The following is an 18,384-nucleotide window of genomic DNA, read 5'->3' as shown; positions in this document are numbered from 1 at the left end:
CACCACGACCAAGTGGGATTTATCCCTGGGCTGCAAGGTTGGTTCAACATCCGCAAATCAATCAACGTGATACAATACATTAACAAAAGAAAGAACAAGAATCATATGATCCTCTCAATAGATGCAGAAAAAGCTTTTGACAAAGTACAGCATCCTTTCGTGATCAAAACTATTCAGAGTAGGGCGCCTGGGTGGCTCAGTTGGTTGGGTGACTGCCTTCGGCTCAGGTCATGATCCTGGAATGCCGGGATCGAGTCCCACATCGGGCTCCCTGCTCAGCAGGGAGTCTGCTTCTCCCTCTGACCCTCCCCCCTTCTTGGGCTCTCTCTCTCTCACTCAAATAAATAAAATTAAAAAAAAAAAACTCTTCAGAGTATACGCATAGAGGGTACATACCTCAATATCATAAAAGCCATCTATGAAAAACGTACAGCGAATATCATTCTCAATGGGGAAAACCTGAGAGCATTCCCCCTAAGGTCAGGAACGCGGCAGGGATGTCCACTATCACCACTGCTATTCAACATAGTATTGGAAGTCCTAGCCACAGCAATCAGACAACAAAAAGAAATCAAAGACATCCAAGTCGGCAAAGAAGAAGTCAAACTCTCACTCTTTGCAGATGATATAATACTTTATGTGGAAAACCCCAAAGACTCCACCCCAAAACTGCTAGAACTCATACAGGAATTCAGTCAAGTGGCAGGATATAAAATCAATGCACAGAAGTCAGTGGCATTCCTATACACAAACAACAAGACAGAAGAAAGAGAAATTAAGGAGTCGATCCCATTTACAATTGCACCCAAAACCATAAGATACCTAGGAATAAATCTAACCAAAAAGACAAAGGATCTGTACTCAGAAAATTATAAAATACTCATGAAAGAAATTGAGGAAGACACAAAGAAATGGAAAAACATTCCATGCTCATGGATTGGAAGAACAAATATTGTGAAGATGTCAATGCTACCTAGAGCAATCTACACATTCAGTGCAATTCCCATCAAAATACCATCCACTTTTTTCAAAGAAATGGAACAAATAATCCTAAAATTTGTATGGAACCAGAAAAGACCCCACATAGCCAGAGGAAGGTTGAAAAGAAAAGCAAAGCTGGCGGCATCACAATTCCGGACTTCCAGCTCTATTACAAGCTGTCATCATCAAGACAGCATGGTACTGGCACAAAAACAGACACATAGATCGATGGAACAGAATAGAGAGCCCAGAAATGGACCCTCAACTCTATGGTCAACTCATCTTTGACAAAGCAGGAAAGAATGTCCAATGGAAAAAAGACAGTCTCTTCAACAAATGGTGTTGGGAAAATTGGATAGCCACATGCAGAAGAATGAAACTGGACCATTTCCTTACACCACACATAAAAATAGACTCCAAATGGTTGAAAGACCTCAATGTGAGACAGGAGTCCATCAAAATCCTTGAGGAGAACACAGGCAGCAACCTCTTTGACCTCAGCCGAAGCAACTTCTTCCTAGAAACATCGCCAAAGGCAAGGGAAGCAAGGGCAAAAATGAACTATTGGGACTTCATCAAGATAAAAAGTTTTTGCAAAGCAAAGGAAACAGTCAACAAAACCAAAAGACAACCGACAGAATGGGAGAAGATATTTGCAAATGACATATCAGATAAAGGGCTAGTATCCAAAATCTCTAAAGAACTCATCAAACTTAACACCCAAAGAACAAAGAATCCAATCAAGAAATGGGCAGAAGACATGAACAGACATTTTTCCAAAGAAGACATCCAAATGGCCAACAGACACATGGAAAAGAGCTCAATATCGCTCAGCATCAGGGAAATCCAAATCAAAACCTCAATGAGATACCACCTCACACCAGTCAGAATGGCTAAAATTAACAAGTCAGGAAACGACAGATGTTGGCGGGGATGCAGAGAAAGGGGAACCCTCCTACACTGTTGGTGGGAATGCAAGCTGGTGCAGCCACTCTGGAAAACTGTATGGAGGTTCCTCAAAAAGTTGAAGACAGAGCTACCATATGATTCAGCAATTGTACTACTGGGTATTTACCCCAAAGATACAAAAGTAGGGATCCAAAAGGGTACGTGCACCCCAATGTTTATAGCAGCAATGTCTACAATAGCCAAACTATGGAAAGAGCCAAGATGTCCATCAACAGATGAATGGAAAAAGAAGATGTGGTATATATATATACAATGGAATATTATGCAATCATCAAAAGGAATGGGATCTTGCCATTTGCAACGACATGGATGGAACTGGAAGGTATTATGTTGAGCGAAATAAGTCAAACAGAGAAAGACATGTATCCTATGACCTCACTGATATGAGGAATTCTTAATCTCAGGAAAGAAACTGAGGGTTGCTGGAGTAGGGGGTGGGGTGGGAGGGGTGGGGTGACTGGGTGATAGACACTGGGGAGGGTATGTGCTCTGGTAAGCGCTGTGAATTGTGCAAGACTGTTGAATCTCAGATCTGTACCTCTGAAACAAATAATGCAATATATGTGAAGAAAAAAAAAAAAGAAGAAGAAGAAGAAGGTAGCAGGAGGGGAAGAATGAAGGGGGGGAAATCGGAGCGGTAGACGAACCATGAGAGACAATGGACTCTGAAAAACAAACTGAGGGTTCTAGAGGGGACAGGGCTGGGAGGATGGGTTAGCCTGGTGAGGGGTATTGAGGAGGGCACATTCTGCACGGAGCACTGGGTGTTATGCACAAACAATGAATCATGGAACACTACATCTAAAACTAATGATGTAATGTATGGGGATTAATATAAGAATAAAAAAAAAATACAAAATAAAAAAAAAGATACATCTCCAAAAGCTACTGAAACAAAAGCAAAAATGAGCTTTTGGGACTTCATCAAGATAAAAAGCTTCTGCACAGCAAAGGAAACAGTCAACAAAACAAAGAGGCAACCCACAGAATGGAAGAAGATATTTGCAAATGACACTACCGATAAAGGGCTGGTATCCAAGATCTATAAAGAAATTCTCAAACTCAACACCCAAAAAACAAATAATCAAGTCAAAAAGTGGGCAGAAGAGATGAAGAGATACTTCTCTGAAGAAGACATATACAAATGGCTAACAGACACATGAAAAAATGTTCATCATCAATAGCCATCAGGGAAATTCAAATCAAAACCACACTGAGATACCACCTTCACCAGTTACAATGGCAAAAATGGACAGGGAAAGAAACAACAAATGTTGGAGAGGTTGTGGAAAAAGGGGAACCCTCTTACACTGTTGGTAGGAATGCAAGTTGGTACAGCCTCTTTGGAAAACAGTGTGGAGGTTCCTCAGAAATTTAAAAATAGAGCTACCCTATGACCCAGCAATTGCACTACTGGGTATTTACCCCAAAGACACAGATGTAGTGAAAAGAAGGGCCATATGCACCCCAATGTTCATAGCAGCAATGTCCGCAGTAGCCAAACTGTGGAAAGAGCCGAGATGCCCTTCAACAGATGAATGGATAAAGAAGATGTGGTCCATATATACAATGGAATATTACTCAGCCATCAGAAAAGATGAATACCCAACTTTTACATCAACATGGATGGGACTGGAGGAGATTATGCTAAGTGAAATAAGTCAAGCAGAGAAAGTCAATTATCATATGGTTTCACTTATTTGTGGAACATAAGGAATAACATGGAGGACATTAGGAGAAGGAAGGGAAAAATGGCGGGGGAATTGGAGGGAGAGATGAACCATGAGAGACTATGGACCTGAGAAACAAACAGGGTTTTAGAGGGGAGGGAGGAGGGGGGATTGGTTAGCCCAGTGATGGGTATTAAGGAGGGCACGTACTGCATGGAGCACTGGGTGTTATACGAAAACAATGGATCGTGGATCACTACATCAAAAACTAATGAGGTATTGTATGGTGACTAACATAATATAATAAAATTAAAAACTACAAAAAAAAAAAAGAAAAGTCTTCCTGGAACACAGCCATGCCCCACCATTTACCTGTTGTCTGTAGTTGCTTCTGTGCCCTAACAGCAATGCTGAGTAATGGTACAGAGACTGTCGGTCCAGAAAGCCTAAACTAATTACAGTCTGATCTTTTCCAGAAAGTTTGCTTACCTCTGCTTTACATATCATGGGCCATTATGGGATAGAGATCAAAGGGCACCACTCCCTTGCTGGCCCAAGTGTACCTCACGTACCCGAGCGAGCACAGTTCCCATAGACTGGGAGGTAAATGGAAGCGTACAACACAGGAGTCCTGAGCAGAGTGGGTAGACAAGGAAAGTGACTTGTGGAGACAGGTGAGATCTACCAGAAAAAGTTCCCTAGGAAATGCTTCCATGGTCTCTTTGCCTGAATGTTTATTCATACTAATGACATACACCAACCTGAAGGGTCTATCAAAAAGCTCATCCTGACAGAATGTGAGTGCCTTGGTAATGGACGACCTCTGACTTTACAATGAGATGTTGTTTGGGACCTACCAGGAGGGAAATCAACAATTGTGGCTGGTCGTTTACTGGTCATTTACTGAGCTGTGGGCCAGGCACTGGCGTGCAAGTAAAAAGTGTGTTTAGCTGGACACAGTGGTATTTCCCTCTGGGAGATGCCAATGTGGAGACCACTGGAAGAGAGGGCTGGTGTACCTACTTGCTCTTTCATATCTTCAGAGTCTGAATCTTTATCCACTTCCTCATCGGCATCATCTTCAAAATCCTCTGCGTGGAGAAAAAGAAATAAAATGGATGAGGCTTCCCCTGCGCCTTGGATTTGGATTCTCACCACACAGTGGCTAATACCACTGAGTAAGTGGCTCATTATCAAGTGCACCATATCCCAACACACTCTGATACAAATCACATACACAGAGGCATGGGGAGCACTATATCATGAAGTCTAAATTTCCCCACGTCGAATGCAAAATGAGTGCAGAATAAAATGACGTACGAATACCATTCTGGGTTGCCCCGCCCAATTCACAACTATTTATGCAAACAACATTGCCAAAGTTTAGAGATCACATACAGGCAAAATTCACTATAACTCAGCACCTTGACTGACTCCCTAATTTTGGTAAGAAGGGACAACAGAAAGCATCCAGTACCACTATGGCAAGCTGATGCTTATGGAAAATCTGTTCCGTGGAAGGAGGGCAGGGTTGAAAGGCACTAGAATCTTTCAACACCAAAATCTTTACAGAGATTGAATAATCATACTTTCATGCATTTAATGTCACTAGCATGGGTTGTAAATAGCCCAAGTTTTATTTCAAGTTCTTCCTTAAGGCAAATTAATTCCAGAGCCAGTCAGTACAATAGAGCCTCCATCATGGGACTGCAAATACGTTTTTTTTTTTTTAAATTAGCCGAGATGACCATACAGGCATTCAACCACCACCGGGCAAAATGGCAACAGTTAATAATTAAGAACAAAGTAAGTGAGCTTAGTATCTGTCCATTCTGTCTATGAAAAGCTTGCTTTTCCATACATTTTTCTAATTAGCTTCTTGGACATTTACGGTGAGCCTGTAAGAGCATTGATTCTACTTTCATCCACATCCCTCGGAAATACCACCAATATGCACAACTCACCGTACAGCTCATCATTACCCACTGACTTTACCTTCGGCTAGAACACACGGAGGTTCGGAGGGGATGCTCCCAGGGACCGGGAAGGCATAAGCACTGCTGGGTGTGACCAGGGGAAGCGGGCTCTTTGGGTAACACTGTCTAAGGATCTGAATTACGATGGAGATGACAGGCTCCAAGATTTTGTCGTCCAGGCAGTTCTGAACAAAGAGAAGACACTGTCAGACGCTGACACCTCACACAGGGTGCCCTTTGTTAGATCAGCAGTTCAGGTAATGAATTACACCCATGGACAGTAAACATCCTTTCTTTTTTTTAAGATTTTATTTATTTATTTGAGAGAGAGAGAATGAGAGAGAGCAAGCGCATGAGAGGGGGGAGGGTCAGAGGGAGAAGCAGACTCCCTGCCGAGCAGGGAGCCCAATGCAGGACTTGATCCAGGGACTCCAGGATCATGACCTGAGCCGAAGGCAGTTGCTTAACCAACTGAGCCACCCAGGCGCCCGACAGTAAACATCCTTAATGGAGAATGTCTACTTGGAACATTCTAATGGAGAATTGTGTCTAATGTAGAATCGGCTTTGGCCCAGGGCATAATCTGTATTTTTATTTTTATTTCTTTTTCACAGCTCATATGTGATTGGAAGGAATTTAGTCTGAAGAGAGACTTAAAAGTCTTTCAGGGGACACTGTGGCTAAGGGAAGACATTGTCCAGGAGTGCCAGGGGAAGAGGAGGGGAGTATCTTCCTTCTGCCATCCAAGTGTCATTGCGAATTATTGCCTAAATTAGAGAATGAGCAGCCGAACTGATGGAAGCCTTACTTTTCTGTTTCAGCCAGTATCTGAATAGAAAACCATAAAGGAAAAAAGATAAAATATGAAATCAGAAAAAAAAGACTAAGTGAATCCCAAGTACCTAAATTAAATAACATGCCTGTTCTCAGAGCCCACAGTGTTGATCTCTCTTGGTACCTACCCAAAGCAAAGAAAAATTGGGTTTGCAGATGTAACATTTTGATACTGATGCAACCTGACAAGACCCTTCTTTTCAGACACTTTGAAAAATGCAAAAACAAGTTTACTAAATTAAGAGTGTTGGTAGTAAGTTGGTAACTCTTTGGCAAAAAAAATAGGCCATTTTCTTCAGACTCTTAGTAAATGCTTTGTCTACTGACTACATACAGAAAGTTGACAAGTGTGAGCTTCCAATCTGATATTCCTAAGGGGTTCCGTGGGAGCTCTAAGGCCAACAAGTCATAGTAGTAGAATGGAGGATGCTGAGCACCTGCCACAGGGCAGAGGGACTGTGATGACACTAGGCTGTGGTATCTCCAGGCCCACATTATAGGCAGCTTCACATAAAAAAAACATGGAGAAAAAATTTAACAAACTTTTAGCCATGAATTCAAACTATCCAAATGATTGAAAAAAAAAAAAACCAAAAAACAGTAAGCTCAACGTTCAAACCAGGAATGTTTTAACACAATCAAAAATGCTATTTCCCCTTCGGTGTGCTCAAATGGTACCCCCATCAGGTGTCCTGAACCCACAGCAGGAAACATCCTCCATGGAAAATGAATCAGTCAAGGCTACCTCATCCCTGAGACTGGTCAAATGATTTTTAGTGCTTAGTGAAAAGTATCAGTACTGGAAAAAGCAAGAACTAAGCATGGGGGAGGGAGAGAGGGAAGGTAGATGGCTCATCACAGGTCAGGCTCTGAGCTTCATTCTTAGGAGGCACAGAGCCAAGGACAAACCAGGGGACTCTCAAAATTACCAAGCATTTTGGAAGCCAGCTGTGTCTGTGATTGTCACTGGTATTGTTATTGATAAATGTGACAATAATCCTGTGTTTTATTTTGTATGGGATGGTGCAGGTGAAAAGTCAGAGGAAGGATGGAGGGAAGCTCACCTGCCCTGATAGGTTGGGCCACACCGTGAATCTGGGGGATAGACAGGATATTAAAATCAACGGAAACCAAGGCATTAGGGTTGTAGTGAATTACTGCCTAAATCAGGTTGGTAGGAAACAGTGTAGTACACAGAGTCCATGGAAAACATTTATGAATTTTAGAATGATCCTTGCTTCCAAAGGCATCTGCCAAGGTTTCCCTAGCGTAGACAGGTACTGTGGCAGGCCAGGAGGTGGAGCATGGGAGGCACTCCGGATGCAAAATTTAAAGGGGCCTCAATCTCAGCCTCCTGCTATCACAGGATTAGCACTTACGCTGTGCATCAAAGATGACAAGACCCCAAGAAATAGGATCCCTGTGAACAACTGTCTCAGAATTGGGGGCAAAGGTGAAAATTTCTGGCTCACTTTCCCCATCACTTCCAATAATACACCTGTTACTTGGAAAAGATGATGAACTATGACAGTGCTTAACAAATTCAATTCACACTTAACGTCTTTGAATTAGCTTTGGAATAATAAATACACTACTTCTGTGAGACACGGGCAAGCGAGAGGAAAGTAGCTCCTCCTTATCCGCGGGTTCGCTCTTCCCAGATTTCAGGTGCCCACGGTCAACAACAGTCTGGAAGCAGATGATGCTCCTTCTGCAGTACCATCAGAAGGTCGATAGCCTAATCCTACGTCCCAATGCCTCACTTCCTCTCATCACGTAGGCTGTTTATCAATCTCATATCATCACAAGAAGAGTGAGGACAGCATAGTAAGGTATTTCGAGAGGGAGGGACCACATTCCCATAATTTTTATAACAGCATATTGTTATAATTGTTCTCTTTTATAATTGTTGTTGCTGGTAATCTCTTGCTGTGCCTAATTTATAAATTAAATTTTATCACGGGCATGATTGCATAGGAAAAAAACAGAGCGGATATGGGTTTGGTACTCTCCGCACTTTCAGGCATCCGCTGGGGGTCTTGGAAGGTACCCCCCTGGAGGGGGGTGGGGGGGCTACTGTACAGCACTCAGCTCAGATCCTGGAGCAAAACCACCTGAATTCAAATCCCAGGCTGATGATCACTAACAGCATAACCCTGGCAAGTTGCTACACCTCTCTGTGCTATGGTTTCCTCAACTAGAAAGCAGACATAGTAACAGAACCTCTCTCATAAGGATGTGTGTGAATCAGAGTTACAATAGGCGAAGAGCCTACACAATACTACACACTCAGGAAGTGTTCGCTAGCGGGATGTCAGCAGGCATCACGAAGCTCATAAAATCTCCTAAGAATCCGAAAGGAGATCCCAGAAGGCCACTGCTACTCAGCACAGAGCCCTAGTAATAACCTTCACGATAAGAAAATGAGACACTTTAGTGGAAAAGTCCAGGAATCCTGGATGTAAGTCCCAGTTCTCCTCCCAACTAGCCAAAGCCGTCCGTGTCTCTGCCTGAGCTCCCATGGGCTAACCCCCTCCTTCCCCCGATCTCTCCCTCCTTCCTCCTGTACCCTCGGATGCCCTCCTGCCAAACGGCAGCCAGAATGGTCCTTTAAGGTCATAAATCAGTTTAATGGGTATAGAGTTTCGGTTTTGCAGATGGAAAGAATTCTAGAGATCGGTTATACGACACTGTGGATGCACTTAATACGACCAAACTGTACACTGTAAAATGGCCAGAATGGCCAACCTTTCCATTGTATAAATTTTATCACAATTAAAAAAACAAAAAGCATACATCGTATCAGGTCTCTCCCCTGCTTCAAACCTGATAGAAATAAAATCTGAATTTCTTTTCCTGGTCTAGAAAGTTCTTCCCTCCTCTTTTTCCTCCCCTTTCTCCTTCCCCCTCTCCTTCCCTCTCCTCCTCCTCCTCCTGATTCTGTTCCTTCCTCATCTTTCACTGTTATGGGCATCACCTGCATCATCATCATTGTAATTTGCAAACAGCCACCAAAATGACATCACTAGATCCCAGGTTCCCGTGTTGGCCATCCAAGGACTGCAGGGCCTTCTCTGGCAGAAGAGGGGGAGGGCTGATGGGCAGCTCAAACCAGCACAGCTGCAGCCCAGTTGCTGGAGGCCCCCTAGGCTAGAGCAGCCTGGCACACAGGGCCAGTCCGGCCTCCGCTCACATCCTGTCCACTCCCAGCAGAAACTGGAGGCTGGGAGCGTGCTGTGAATTCATTTACTGAACAGCTGAGGTCTTCACTGACTTGCTGAGAAACTGCTTTTAAAATCCTGCTTGCAGAGGCACAGGGGTGGCTCAGCCAGTTAAGTGTCTGACTCTTGATTTCAGCTCAGGTCAGTATCTCAGGCTCGTAAGATCGAGCCCCTGGGTTGAGCTCCACGTTGGACGCCACCGTCAGGGTGGAGTCTGCTGAAGATCCTCGCCCTCCCTCTCTCTCTGCCCCTCCCCCCCAATCCCGTGTGAGCACGCACGTGTGTGCTCTCTCACACGCTCTCTTTCTAAATAAGTAAAATCTTTTTCTTGTAAAATCTTTTAAAATAAATAAAATAATAAAATAAAATGAAATGAAATAAAATAAAATAAAATAAAATCCTCTTTGCAGAACCAGACTCCTAACTGTGGAGAACACACTGTGGGTCACCAGAGGGGATGTGGGTGGGGCATGGGGAAACAGGTGATGGGGATTAAGGAGTGCACACGTGATAAGCACCGGGTGATGTATGGAAGTGTGGAATCACTATATTGTACACCTGAAACCAATATTATACTGTATGTTAACTAATTGGAATTGAAATAAAGAATTAAAAAAAAAGATGAAAGGAAAAAAATTAAAAGGAGGCCATTAGGGTGGGCCCTAGTCCCATATGACTGGTGTCCTTGTAAAAAGGGACATTTGGACACAGACATGCACACAGGGAGAACATCCTACCAAGATGGAGGCAGAGATGAGGGCATGCTTCGACAGGCCAAGGGGCACCAGCCCTGCCGCCACCTTGATTTGGGACTTCTGACCCCCAGGACTGGGAGAGAATGAATCTCTGCGGTTTGTGGTGCTTTGTTATGGCAGCCCCAGGAGACCCCTACGGGGAGGTTCCTCGCGCCACTCTTGGCTGTGACAATTCCCTAGAAAGACTCAGAACTCACTCAAAACTGTTGGACTTGCAATTATGGTTTCCAGGATATTATTATGTCGTTAACATGACAGATTAAGATCAGCTGAAGAGTGAGGCCCGCAGGGCAGAGTGCAGCTGTCTCAGGCCACTCAGGTGGCTCCAGACGGACACCGCAGACCCAGGGGCTGATAAACAACACACATTTGTTTCTCACACTTCTGGAGGCTGGAGGTCTAGGTTCAGGCACCAGCAGGTTCCCTGTCTGGGGAGAACCTGCCTCCTGGTTCACAGATGGCCATGTCCTCACACGCAGCAAGGACCAGGGAGCTCTCTGGGGCCTCTCTGAATAAGGGCACACATCCCATTCCCAGAGGCTGCACCCTCATGACCTAATCCCCTCCCAAAGGCCCCACCTCCCCATGCCATCACTTTGGGCAGCAGAGTTTCAGCATATGGATTTGGGCGACACAGACATTAGTCTACAGCACCAGGAGAAACATTAAACATGAGATAGATAGACAGATATTTTATATATATCCTGTTTCCAGGCGCACAGGCCCTTTCAAGTCTGTGCTTCACTTGCTACCTTCTCTACCTTCTCCCTCACATGGATATGTACTTCTGGGATCACAGTCTTCTTCCTTTTTTGCCCTTTTAATTTTTCCTAACACAGAGCAGAGAAACAGCCAAAGAAGGCAGAGGGCAGAGGATTTGGCTGGAACTCACAAGCTGGCATGGGGGGCTGCTAGGCATCAGCAGTGGGTGGGGGGTGTTTCACTCGAGATCTGGGGGGACACAAGCTTACAAAGCATGGTGACGCTTGGAGAAATTCCAAGCACTGCTTCACCCAGAGAAACAGAATGTTCAGTGCATCTCTTTCATGACGGAGAGGTTCCAAAGCTGTGCTGATGGAGAGAAACCCACAGGTGATAGCAGACAGAAAATCAGATATTGTTCGCAGCCCAGTACGATGTTACTGTTCAGATGCAGGGGGGAGGGGGATGCTGTTTTAATAGGAAAAGTCTACAGATACCACGGTTGGAAGACAGCACACTCATTGACTGCTTCATTGTCTCGGATATACGCAGGTATAGAAAAAGTGGACAGCGTCCCGAGAGGAGCAAGGTGACTGAGAAAGGGGGTGCAGAGAAGACGAGCTAATGTGAAGACAGCAGGGAGCGTGATGCGCATCAAGCATGGCTGCCATTGCCCCAGGAGAAAGGGAGTGAGCAGATGACCGATATTTGGGAAGCCTTCACCTCCTCCATAGGGTGGCTGTATGTAGCCTCGCACTATGGTGTTTAAATTAGTCCTAATCAAGTGCAATTAAGGACTCTGCTGCTAGGGTTGAAATCCGGGAAACTGGAAACTACATATCCCACTGGGGTACAGAGAAGTAACAGCCCTTGCAGGTGCTCCCTCTGGGGAGCTGGGATGCAGTTCCTCTTGAACTTGGCATGACCGGCTTTTTCAATAATTCAGGTCTCAGCTTAGGTGTCACCTGCTCAGAGAAGACTCAACCTCTCCAGCAGAACATGCTCTCCCTCCACCTGTGGGAGTCACCATGGACGGCCTGTCTTGATTGATGTCAGGGAGCAATATGAAATGACCTCCCTCGCTGAATTTTTTGCTCCCTTAGTGTCTGACTCTCCTGCTAGAATGTTTACCCCACAAGATCAGGGGTCTTGCCTGTCATATTCACCTCCAGATTCCACAGTGCTCATTATTCCAGTAACTGCTCATGCTCATAAAGCAGCCAAGTCATGGCAAGCACTTCATTAAATACGAGACATCTCTACGTTAACGTATTTAGGCCATGCCACAAGCTAGGTTTTATTATTTCCCTCTTTTCAAAAAAAGAAGAAACTTGAGACCCAGGGGGTCTCAAAGTTTCCCAAGTGTAAGTGCTAGGGCTGGGATGTGAACCCTCTTAACCACTGCCCCACACAGTGTAGCCAATAAACACATGATCGAATGAATGAACCCATCACTGCGTGAGTGAACAAACGAATGAGGGTTTGAATCCAGAACCTCTGCTCATAGCAGGCAGCAAGAAATATACTGAGGTCCTCACAGCTCTGTTCATCAGGAACCATCCAGGTGTCATCCAGCTGCAGAGGTAACCCCAGGGTTAATTACCTGGGTGGTGCTGAAGAGGATCTCCATGCCCTGGGCTGCCAGGAAGGCCTCCCTGCCAGACCGGAGGTTGGCAATGTGCTTGAGGCTGAGCAGGAGCGCCCGGCGGATCAGCACGTAGGTATTGGCGACGTCTTGGTGGTGCCAGTCTTGGTGCAGCCAGAGCAAGCTGGTGACGTAGCCTCTGTTCACAGCCCTGCGGCTGTTAGACTCTGAAACCAATGGAAGAAGGGATGTCAATCATGGGCTCTCCCGGTCACACCTGCCTGAGGATGTCCGGTGTACGTCCCTCAAGGTACTTATTATAAACAAACTAACAACAACTTTCCATTGGAGAAAACTGGCAGACATCACCTTAACCAAGTGATCAAAGTGAACATCACCTTGTATGTTGCAAATGAGAAGGACACAGCATCACTTCTATAGTCTCCATGCCCAAAATGCACAGTCCGAATTTAACCATGAGGAAAATCAGCAAACCCAAAATGAGGGGCATTCTACCAATCATCTGACTGATACTCTTCAAAAATGTCAAGGTAAGGCAAAAAAAAAAAAAAAGGAGGGAAGGAGAGAGGAGAGGAGGAGGGGAGGGGAAGGGGAGGACGAGGAGAGGGAAGGAGGGAAGGGAAGGGAAGGAGGGAGCTAAAGGATTTATATAACATGTAAGTACAATAGAGAATTGTAATTTAGATCCTGAGCCGAAAACAATTTTTGTCCTTTGCTACAAAAGGCATTAGTGAGGCAGTCAGTAAAATTTGAATAAGGTCTATAAATTAACTAGTAGTATTATATCAATGTATATTAAATTTTGGTAAACTGTGCTTATGTAAGAGAAAATCCTTATGTTTAGGGAATTCACAACTGGAGTACGTGAATGTCTGTAACTTACCCTTAAAAAGTTCAGAAAAAAATTATAATAGTGTTGGGGGGCAAGGTTGAAAGAGTGAATGAGAGAGAGAGAGAGACATTTCTACCAGATCTCCATTCTTCTTTGCTAAATCTCAGCAGACTTAGGGTATAGTCACTGGGTTGAGTAAATTACAAGACTTCGTTTGGGAAGAAGACACTGAATGAGACATGATGGCTGAAAGACTGTCACGTGTCACAGATGTGTTGCATGTTTTTCCTAGAGCGCGTGGAAGCCAGCTTCTGGATAATCAAGGTCTGGCTCAGCCCCAGAAAGGAATTCCTCGTAGTCAAGGCTCCCCAACAAGAGGATGGATTCCTTGTGGTAGTGGATCGCGGGACACTGACAATGTTCAGACAGCGGCTGGAAGTCCACCCAGTGGGGATGCGGTATGGGGTTTTCTTCTATCTGATGGGGAAACGTAACAGAGGGCTTTCATGGTGCCCTTCAGTACCGCAATTTTTCTTTGATAACTGAAGGATCCTGGTGGAGACCTCCCGTGAGACACACATCCTATGGGGTAAGTGCATGATACCCTGATTTTCCCAAGATATACTTTAAATTCTCTTTGAGGACACACAGAGGTGAGAATAGTCCAAGATACCTCTCTCAGCACTTAACACATGCTCCTTTCCAGTATAACCTCCTCGCCTGGGCTACTGGCTTGGTGGACAAGTGTGTCCCTGCCCAGATCTCTCCAGCAGGTGGCTGGTCACTTCAACTCCTGTGAGTAAAGTGCACCACAGGACTGCAACCAGCTGACTTGCAGCACAAATGCCCAAATCTCGCAGCTCTGTTCTCACTAGTGCATTCCTCCATTACCCAAATCGTTCACTCTGGCTTATAAGACGATATAGGCCTCTGGCCGAGTGCATACGTGAGAGAGATCCCCCGAGCTGTAACTGGAGAAGCAAAATTTCAGCTCAAAGTCAGATTTTTCCCTAAGACCATATAAGTGCACATAAGTGAAAAAAATAACATAAAAATTCAGTGCTTTATTCCAGAGCGGTTTTCTCGTATTAAAGGAATTTTTTTTTCTGCGGGTTTGTCAAATTCTCAATTGTCAGGCTTGGCTGAGCCCCACTGAGATTTTTGACCCATTTGTACAGTTGGTTTTTTTTTTTCAGTTTTACAACATTTCATTCAGCCATGACCCTAAACTGAGAGTGATGAGCTTTATTTGCCCACTGATGTGTTTGTGGAAGGTTTAAATCTCCTTCATTACCTCCTTTACTGAATTATTCTTTTGCATCAAAAATATTTCTCTCCTTGGCTGGTCCCAGCCACAAAGCGCCAGAGTTCTTCACTGCTTAAATGAGGTTCCAGCCTATCCAATATCTGATGTTTAAAAGAAAACTGGGGATTAAGTAGGAGGTATTAGAGTATCCCCTGCTGGAAAGATGCCAGAATGTGAAAAACAGTGCACAAAGGCCCTGTGGGCAGGGAGAGGTTAAGGACTTTTGTCTTTTATCTATTTTAAGAGTAGGAGACTAATAACGTGTTATCTTAATGACCTTCATCCCCTACTCTCTTGGGGGGTGGGGGGGTGGGGATAATGGAAAAAAATCTTTGTCTCAGAAAAATCCCTTATCAAATCCTAATGATTTTATTCATGATTTCCTGTTAATCCTCAACAAGCTGCCATGTTTACTAACATCTAAAATGGCTACACCTCCTTCCCCGCCGACCCTACATCAGTCAATCTTTCTCTGAGAATGGCTTGCAGAATTTTGCAGAAGTCAATACGCATCTGAAAAAAACCGACAAGAGGAGATTCAGCAAACTGAGGAAGAGCAAATGTGGAGAAGAGCCAAAGAATGAAATGAGGGTCACTGAGATCGGCAATGTGCAGGAGTTCTAGATGATGTGAGAGGGAAACAACACTTCTCTGAGGGTGGCCAGATAGCCAGGAGAAAATGTTCCGGGTGAGCTCAGGATTTGGAGCAGGAGAGGGCTCCTGGTCCCCTGACCCTCTTCAAAACAGATCAGCTGCACTTGAGTCTGTTTATATATAAAGGGATTCCTCCTAAGGTTTTCTTGGAAAAAAATTCCTGCTCCTTAATTTTTTTTTTTTAATTTCCCAGTAGATTGGTTTATCTTAACTAGTAGGAGGATGGGGGTAGGATGGACAGGCAGGCGTTCTGAGTTTAACATCTCACTCCACACTCCCACCCTGTCTCAAACGCACCCTCAGTGCCCTTCTCCATCCTGCTGAAGGTCATTCCTGGTCACTTTTCCACTGGCAAATCCACAGACTCAACCTTGACCTTCCCTCCAATTCATCCTTTTATATTCTACCACCTCTGCGTCCCCAGATTATATCCTCCAGAATGAGGTCTTCTCTGTAGCTAATTATCAGTCTGAAATGTAACCTAGTGATATCCTTATTTTGACCCCAGGTATTCCTTCTCTGAGGTTCAAATGTTGTTTTTGGTTTTGGTTTTTTTTTTAGTGCAGACCCCATTGATGCAGCAGATTTTTACACTCAGGTAAAAAGAAAATAATAAATAACTAGAAGGGACTATGCCAAGATAGCACAAGTACTTAAGGGGGAGGAAGAGAGTGAGGATTCTATTTGCTTTAGACTTTTTAGATTTGATTTAGGCTTTTCTATAGTCCTTATTCCCCACATACTCTACAATGAACTCTGCTAATCAGGAGGGGGTAAAAAAAAATGTTATCTTCTGACAGGAGGTCCACAGACTGTTGGTTGTGCCATGTTGTAAATGCCTGTGGGCAGGGCCAATGGTCCCCAGGTTGCCATAGCAACCAACACACCTTTTTCAGCCTTACCCCCTTCCCTTCAAAAGTGAATTACTTGCCTACTAACCCCCTGAAGGCATCTGAGATCCCAGTCATCTCTATAAAGATGTTTGCCTTTTTTAAAGAGGAAAGTGTAGACGCCTTCAAGACTCAAAGATGGAATTTCTCCTGGGGAATATTCAGCCCCATGACGGGCTGGTGGAGAAATGCTCCGTGACCCAGATTATTACACCTGCCAGCACCCCACTCCTCTGGCAAAACTAAAGGAAATTTCATCTCTGCTCTTCATTTACCATATCTGGGGATTTCATCAGCCCGTTGAGGGTGAAGTGATGACTTCACAGTGACCGAATGGGCACCTGCAGCAGAGCAATGAGCCGAACAAATGAACAGCCACGGATCTCAAACAAGACGGACAAATTAGTGCAGACTCTAAACTCATCTTTCCTGTAGTCACGCATACACCTGCACGGCCTGGCTGGGCCTGCTGTCAGCTGTCTTTTGGGACTCCTTGTACCCAGCCAGGTGCTCCACCGCTTTCTAGCTGTGTGGCCTTGGACATGTCAGTTCACGGTTCTATCACTAAGTCTTTATCTGAATGACAAAACTAATAATATCCCTGCCTAGGAAGTTGTTGAGAAAATTAAATGAGATAATACATGTAACGTTGATGGCTCAATGCCTGGTGCATAATCAGCGTTCAATACCTGTTGCCTATTATGACTGTCCTCATCAACATGATAAGCAAAATCCATTTATTATTCCAACTCCCCCCCTATTGTTACGGACAACAGAGTGCCAAAGGCTCAGGATGTGAACATATTCTTTTTGGCAGCCTCATTCAAGAACAGGAGCTCCAGGGTCACATAGCTGTTGATGTGAATCTGGGCTCTACCAGTTACTAGCTGTGTAACCTTCGTTAAGCTGATTAGCCAGCCTGAACTAGATGTCCATCATCTGCAAAGACTAAAGCAAGATGAAAAAAAGATTAATTACAACATCAGCCTCACAAGTCTATTATAGGGAATGAATGCAAAGCATAACACCTGGCACAGAGCATGTGCTCAGTAAATGATAATCCCCTCCCCCATAAGGATGACATCAAACTTCACGTACCTTTTACCAGTGACAATTGCCCATGGAAAAGTTCCTAAAAAAGTAAAATGTATCCAAGTTTCTTCAATCTCCATGTAATGACTTCTCACCCCAAATATCCACCAGCTTTACACTGTTGCCCATCTGTCCTTAGACATTCCGATACAGACACCCTGAGGGTCACACCTCCCAGGTGTCCCATATAGAAAAGCCCATACTGCAGACCTTTATTGTTCCCCTCTCTGGCAAAAGTTACCTCAACTGGGTCCAATTACACCAACACTTTTCTAGAGGACTGGTTAGTGTTCTAAGATCCTCTTAATTGATAATGTTCAAGAGGTTACTAGCCCACCCTTGCCTTGGATAAGGCATACATGAGTAAGAAGAAGCACAAGGATTCCAGGCTCCTATCACTCTTGAGAACAAAAATCTTCTTCAGCCACACAGCAGACTCTGACATTACCGTCTCAAAAAATTCTTGCCCAGGGAAATTAAATAGCCTTATTGCCTCTTTCAGGAACTTCATGAAAATCCCATTCATACAAACTATTGACAATTCAGCTAGTCCTTTTCAGGATAGTGGCTCCTTCTCAGAGCAGAAGACCACTCAAGTGGGCTGACCAAACTCCCATTTACTCGTCAGGGTTTGCTTCCAAACCCTCTCTGCACTGTTTCCCCCAACCCTGAGCAATTCCATCACAGACACTGCCTATCTCCATCAGGAATCCACAATGAAAGATCCACTTTGAACGCGGCGCTCCCATTCTATAATAACCACCTGAGAACACCACCTTTGGAGACATTATTAAAATTCGAGGTACTGACGGCCAATACACACTTGCCTTTGCAACACATTTCTTTTGTGGTCTTCTCAGCGAGTCAATTTAGGAGATATTTCTGGACAAAGCAGG

The 18,384-nt window shown here is 44.4% G+C and overlaps 1 protein-coding gene across 1 annotated transcript in view; it reads right to left on the bottom strand.

The window, feature by feature from the left end:
• AGBL1 (ATP/GTP binding protein like 1) overlaps positions 1-18,384 on the bottom strand; it is an 813,331-nt gene that overhangs the window by 633,588 nt on the left and 161,359 nt on the right. Inside the window, exons 7-9 of the mRNA XM_035024092.1 lie at positions 12,712-12,920; positions 5,616-5,781; positions 4,644-4,711 (exon numbers count right to left, since the gene is read on the bottom strand). Of these exons, the coding sequence (XP_034879983.1) occupies positions 4,644-4,711; positions 5,616-5,781; positions 12,712-12,920 (443 nt within the window). The remainder of the gene's footprint in view (positions 1-4,643; positions 4,712-5,615; positions 5,782-12,711; positions 12,921-18,384) is intronic.

Source organism: Mirounga leonina, unplaced genomic scaffold (genome assembly GCF_011800145.1).
Source record: "Mirounga leonina isolate KUSES-001 unplaced genomic scaffold, KU_Mleo_1.0 Mir_178, whole genome shotgun sequence".
Classification (NCBI taxonomy): domain Eukaryota; kingdom Metazoa; phylum Chordata; class Mammalia; order Carnivora; family Phocidae; genus Mirounga; species Mirounga leonina.
The sequence above is the reverse complement of the archived record's forward strand: the minus strand, read 5'-3'. Positions and strand labels throughout refer to the sequence as shown.